This window comes from Pinus tabuliformis, chromosome J (genome assembly GCF_031772625.1).
Source record: "Pinus tabuliformis cultivar Carrire ecotype Pingquan chromosome J, CPIR1, whole genome shotgun sequence".
Lineage (NCBI taxonomy): Eukaryota > Viridiplantae > Streptophyta > Pinopsida > Pinales > Pinaceae > Pinus > Pinus tabuliformis.
In genome coordinates this window covers 271,055,809-271,062,582 of record NC_142295.1, presented here as the reverse complement: position 1 = coordinate 271,062,582, position 6,774 = coordinate 271,055,809, and the positions used below count along the sequence as shown (strand labels likewise).

General features: G+C 48.8%; 1 protein-coding gene across 1 annotated transcript in view; it reads left to right on the top strand.

The window, feature by feature from the left end:
- The first annotated feature begins 5,994 nt into the window (after positions 1-5,994).
- Positions 5,995-6,774, top strand: part of LOC149226817 (uncharacterized) — a 46,027-nt gene continuing 45,247 nt past the window's right edge. The window contains exon 1 of the mRNA XM_089380304.1: positions 5,995-6,154. Within this exon, the coding sequence (XP_089236430.1) occupies positions 5,995-6,154 (160 nt within the window). The remainder of the gene's footprint in view (positions 6,155-6,774) is intronic.

Sequence of the window (6,774 nt, the reverse complement as noted above, 5' to 3'; positions counted from 1 at the left end):
TCATTTTAGAATTTTTGGATGTCCCGTATATTTTCATGTGCCGAAAGAGAAAAGGAATAAATTGGGTGCATCTAGAGAGAAGGGAATCTTCGTGGGCTATAGAGAAAATTCTAAGGGCTATAGAATCTATGTGGCTGGTCAAAGGGAAGTTGAGATTAGTCATGATGTCACCTTTGACGAAGACGTGGCTCTTAGCAAGGTTGGCAATCTTCCTATTCTAAGGAAAACTAAAGAAGCTGACACCAAGAAGCCGGATGAGAAAGAAGATGAGACGATGCCCGAAGTGGAAGAACCTATGGATCCTATTGATCCCCCTCTGCAAGAGCCTTCTAGGAAGAGGCCCTCATGGCTTGGGGGGACACTTGATGCCGAAGGACACATTGCACCCATAGGGATTTTTCGTGAAAGTAAGAAGCCAACCGGGTATCAGGGATACTTGACCATTATGAGCACGATCATTCAAAATGAGCCTTCATCATCTAAAGAAGCCGTGAAGCATCAAGTATGGAAGGATGCTATGACTGAGGAATACGAGACCATCATGAAGAACGATGTTTGGGATGTGGTCCCCAGACCCTAGGACAAAATAGTTGTCACCTCGAAATGGCTTTACAAAATAAAACATGGAGTTGATAGAAGTGCTGAAAAGTATAAGGCTCGTTTTGTCGCTCGTGGCTTTTTTGAGAAGGAAGGTATAGATTATGACGAGATATTTGCACCTGTTGCTCGATACATCATTATCCGCTCGATCATAGCCCTTGCTGCTTCACAAGGATGGAACCTACATCAGATGGATGTCAAGACTGCGTTCTTGCATGGTTCGATCAAAGAGGAAGTCTATGTGGAACAACCCGAGGGATTTGAGATTCATGATCGGGAATCTCACGTGTGCAGGTTGAATAAAGCCCTCTATGCGCTGAAGCAAGTACCCTGAGCTTGGTATGAGAGGATCGATAACTACTTGATGAAGCTGGGATTCACTAGGAGTGAAGTCGATCTGAACCTTTACTTTAAGGTTGAAGATGATAAGCCTCTCATACTGGTGCTGTATGTTGACGACCTCTTTCTAACAGGTGCAGACCCTCTCATTCACAAATGTAAGAGGGAGTTGGCTTCCAAGTTTGAGATGAAGGACCTAGGACTGATGCACTATTTCCTAGGGCTAGAAGTCTGGCAGAAGCCAGGGGAGATTTTCCTATCTCAAGGAAAATATGTGGTGAAGATATTGGAGAGATTCGGTATGGTGGACTGCAAGCCCGTGACTACCCCGATGGAGCTTGATTTCAAGAAGTTAAGCGGTAGTGCTGCCGGACCTGCTTTGGGAAATGCTACCAGTATCGTCAACTCATAGGAGCATTGATGTTCTTAGTGGACTCCCGTCGGATATATGTTTTGTAGTCAACATGTTGAGTCAACATATGGTTGAGCCTCACCACTCACATTGGATTGGTGCCAAGAACCTTCTGAGATATCTTCGAGGCACAATCACTCATGGGTTGAGATACACTGCCAGAGATGTGAGGCTACATGGATATACTGATGCTGATTGGGCAGGCAGTGTGGTGGACCGAAAGAGCACTTCCGGGTGCTGTTTCTCTTTGGGATCTGCCTCGATATCCTGGATGAGTAGGAAGCAGAAGTCGGTGGCTTTGAGCACCGCTGAGGCAGAGTACATTGCTGCGAGTATGGCCTCTTGTGAGGCTGTCTGGTTGCGGAAGCTCTTCAGTGAGCTGTTTGGATATACATTGGATACTACCGTGATCCTTTGTGACAACCAGAGTGGGATTCATTTATCAGAGAATCCCGTATTTCATGATCGCTCCAAACATATCAATATCAGGTACCACTTTATCTGGGATATGGTACAACGAGGAGCAATAAGGCTTCATCATATTGGTACAGATGAGTAGGTCACCGACATTTTGACGAAGCCCCTAGGAAAGGTCAAATTCTTGACTTTTCGAGAACGACTTGGAGTCGTTGAGAGACCCTCTCATGAAGGTCCTATATGATGCATGCATTGAGCTCTGGGAGCTTCGGGAGGCTTGGGGTACTTCTTGGAGTGACAAGCGACCATAGGGTGACTCACCCTCCCTTAGTGGTGCACTGTGTACAGGGTGAATGGCTCAACCTTCCCGTATGATACCTTGTGACGACTTATGGACAGGATGAGTGGTTCTCCTGTCGAGGCATCCTACCCATGCAGTCTGGGACTCATGGGAAGTACCTCTTATTTGGCCAATGAGTAGGGAAATGGGGTTAGGGGCCATAGTTGTAAGGCCCCCGAGCTGCGGGTGGTTTGGGTGAAAGCGCATGATGGAGGAGCGCGGGCGAGCTGGACAACCACAGGTGGAAACGCGAAGTCATGAGGCGAAAAATGACTAAGTGTTTGGTGGACGGAGGTTTATATGATTGGGCGGTCCTGGGTGTGGGTGCCCCAGCCACAAATCTACGTACAAGAAATAGTTGGAAAGCCATGTTTATGGGTCGGCTGGCATGGGCCGACGTGACCATTCGTGGAGGGCCAAAGTATATAAGTATATGGCAATGGAGAGGAGCTTCATCATCAATCGATCATCAACAAATGCGAGCTAAGGCCTTCTCTTAGGCGTAGAAGCAAGTAGGTTGGGCGTTTTGAATTAAAGGTGATGGTGCAGGCGGGCATAGGGGCCGAAGCACCCTAGCTGCAGGTCGAGGTGAGCTGGGCAACCGCAAGGAGTGTAGGCCGTAGGGCGTGAGACACGGGCAACAGATCGTTTGGGCGGAATAGGTTGGCGGTCGGGTTGTTAGCGCGAGTCGGGTAGCAATTTGGGCGGGCGCACACGGTGCGTTAGGGCAGCGAGCCAAGGGTCGAACAGCCGGGTGTGCGAGTTAGACGAGTGCAGGCACAGTGGAACGGGCGAGCCAGGTAAGGCGAGTTGGGGCGGGCGCTCGTGCACGAGTCGAGCGGAGGACCGACGGGTGGGCGAACCGGGCGAAGGTGCCAGTGAACTGGTGAACCGGGCACCGGTGAACGACGACAGGCGGTACGACGAAACGAGCGGGTGCGGTGAAATGAGCTCGGGGTAAACAACGGGTTGGTGTGCACGTTCGACACAATGGTTGAACGGGCGCTCGGGTTGTGTGATAAGTGCGACAGGTGCACGATTTGGGCAGCAACTCGTGTGACTCTGCCCGGTGGTTGGGCGAAGCTGCACGACAGTGCAGGAAAGTTAGATTTTGCAAGTAAGAGGAGAAACTTGGGGTTTCCCTCCATTGTAAAGTTTATATGTAAATCTGAATATTATCATTATTGATACAGGCAGACTCATACTTATAGGGAGTTGCCCCTCCCATGATATTTCGTTGTGCATTTGAATGTTAATGGTGATAATATGTTAATGATGTGAAAGTTTCCGCTGTGTGTTTAATGAAAGATTGTACTTAGCTGTTGAAAAATATTCTAAGTATAGAAGTAAGGCGTAGTCCACGATTGTTAGTATTGTTAAAAAGAAAAGGGTCGGTGGTGCCGCACCTCCTATAGTGCGGTTGGAAGATTACCGCCAGTGTAGGGGTGTGACAGGTGGTATCAGAGCTTGATTCAGTCGAACCAGGCTCACCGAAGAAATCTGAAGGGTGATTCAGACTTGCAGTTTATGGTCTACACAAGATCGCAAAGAAAGCAGATGGCAAAGATGGCGGAAGAACCTCAGGTGATGATGGGTGAATCTAGCCAAGATGCTAGAGAAGCTTTCCTTGACAAGGTATTGGATCATGTGGAAGAATTGGATTCCGACATGGCTTCGATGAAGGCCGAGAACATGCAGGTTCATGAAGGTTATGCGAAGGTGAAGGAGGAACTTGAAGACCTTAAGGTTCGATACGAGTATACTGAATGGAAGTATACACAAACGAAAGAAGAAGTCAAGAAGATTGGTGAAGCAAGAGATCAAGGTTTGGCTGAAATCTTGAAATTGCGGCAAGCTCTTGATGATGCTCTGAATGAGATCGCGGTTTTGAAGAGGGCTGTGAGACACAACTCAGGTGGAGGTGTGGCTCATGTCAAAGTCAAAGAGCCGGATTCTTATGATGGAACAAGGAGTGCGAAAACTCTTGGTAACTTTCTATGGGATATGGAACAGTACTGGGAGCGTTTGGGATTGACCGATGAGAAAACCAAAGTGAAGGTAGCTGCTTAATTCTTGACGAAGGATGCTAAGATGTGGTGGCGAAGGAGGATGGATCAGATTGCCAACGGCAATGCTAAAGACATAACTTCGTGGGATTACATGAAGAAGGCTTTGCAAACCCACTTTAGTCCACAAGACGAAACATGGGATGCAAGGATGAAGATAAAGTATATAAAGCAAATGGGAAGTCTGCCAGCATATCAGTGAGAGTTCTCAAGTGCGGTTTTGTAACTTCCTGACATGGCGGAAAGGGACAAGGTGTTCAACTTTATCATAGGGTTGAAACCTTGGGCGCGGAATGAAGTGAAGAGGCAAAAGATTAAGACACTTGAGGAGGCTTTTGTTGCTGTGGATCGTTTGGTGGAACACTACGATGATGGTTTTGATGAAAAGAAGAAGTATGACAAACCGAAAGAGAAGAATACGAAAGAGGAGACTTCGAGATTGAATGACAAGTCGAAGACGAAGAAATCGTTGAAGTGTTGGATATGTGAGGAACCACACATGGTGAAGAATTGTCCTTCAAGACCAAAGGTGGTTGCCTTGGCACAATCCAATGCGAAGAAGAAAGAAGAAACTTCCTTAGGGGTTATGCAGATCCTAAGAGCTGTGGTGGCTATGGACGCCGTCTCAAGGAGAGACCCGGAAAGAAACAAATTGGAGTATGTCGAAATGAAGGTTGGGAGTGCTGTTGTGCTTACTATGGTGGATAGTGGCGCAACTCACAACTTCATGAGTGAGGATACTGTGAGAAGGATTGGGCTGAAGTTTGTACCGGTGCAGGCACAAATGAAGACAATGAATTCTCCTCTGGATTCTGTGATTGGTGTGGCTGAAAAAGTGGATGTGACACTTGGTGAATGGACAGGGAAAGTCGATTTCACTGTGGTGCGGATAGATGACTATGAGGCTGTACTAGGTATAGAATTCATGAAGGAATTTGATGCGATGATTGTTCCCCATATGAAGAAACTGTACATTTACGATGGACGAGAGGATGTACCCATTGGTGTACCAACCTTGGGAGTAACTAAGCCCGAATGTAAGCTGACAGCGATGAATATGGAGAATGGGAAGCGAGATGAAGAGATCTGTAAGCGGTTGTTTGTTGCAGAGGCAAAGCTTGCAAAGCAGTCACAGGTTATCAGGACATTGTCAGATAGCATCTTGGATCTATCTAAGAGGCTGGAAGCAGTGGAGGATGACGATGACGAAGAGTATGTGAGGCCGAATGTTTAGATGGAGGATCGGGAAGCATACTTGCAGAGAATGGAAGTGGAAGATCTGGATAGGTGGATCAAGTTGATTAGTGAGGGAGAGCCTTTAGGCTTTGCTCCCTCATCATCTTAGACTATCACGGAGGATGAGGCTCCTTGTTAGCTGCTCATGGCAATGGATCTCCAAACACTTTGAGCAGGCATCTAGGGGTGAGATGACTCAGGTTGACAGGTAGCATGCAGTGGACAATCGTGATGATGTAGGGGCATGAGTTCTTGTGGAGGCGATGCATAGTTGGATTAGCTACCCAACTAATCACCAACATGAGGGGTACCAGCACATGATTCCTTGCAGAACAGTGGCATATCTATGGCGTGAAACAGGTTGAGTAGTGGACATCTGGATTACCCATATACACAGTTGTGTGGATGGATATCTTAGTGACAGATGGTTGCTGAGATGAAGAATTGTTGAGGGCGACAATGACTTTAAGTGGGGGAGGATGTAAGGCCCCCGAGTTGCGGGTGGTTTGGGCGAAAGCACACAACGGAGGAGCGCGGGCGAGCTGGACAACCGCATGTGGAAACACGAAGTCATGAGGCGAAAAATGGCTAAGTGTTTGGTGGATGTAGGTTTATATGACTGGGCGGTCCCAGGTGTGGGCGCCCCAACCACAAGCCGACGTGCAAGAAATAGATGGAAAGCCATGTTTATGGGTCGGCTGGCATGGGTCGACGTGACCATTCGTGGAGGGCCGAAGTGTATAAGTATATGGCGATGGAGAGGATCTTCATCATCAATCGATCATCAACAAATGCGAGCTAAGGCCTTCTCTTAGGTGCAGAAGCAAGCAGGTTGGGCGTTCTGAATTAAGGGCGATGGTGTGGGCGGACATAGGGGCTGAAGCACCCTAGCCGCAGGTCGAGGCGAGCTGGGCGACCACAAGGCGTACAGGCCATAGGGCGTGAGACATGGGCAACAGATCGTTCGGGCGGAATAGGTCGGTGGTCGGGTTGTTAGCGCAAGTTGGGTAGTAGTTTAGGCGGGCGCACACGGTGCGCCGGGGTGACGAGCCAAGGGTCGAACAGCCGGGCGGGTGTGTTAGATGAGTGTGGGCACGGTGGAACAGGCGAGTCGGGTAAGGCGAGTTTGGGTGGGCGCTCGTGCACGAGTTGAGCAGAGGACCGACGGGTGGGCGAATCGGGCGAAGGCGCCTGTGAACGGGTGAACCGAGTACGGGTGAACGACGACAGGCAGCACGACGAAACGACAAAATGAGCGGTTGAAGTGAAGTGCGCCCGGGGTAAACGACGGGTTGGTGTGCATGTTCGACACGACGGTTGAACAGGCGCCCGGGTTGTGTGATAAGTGCGACGGGTGCACGAGT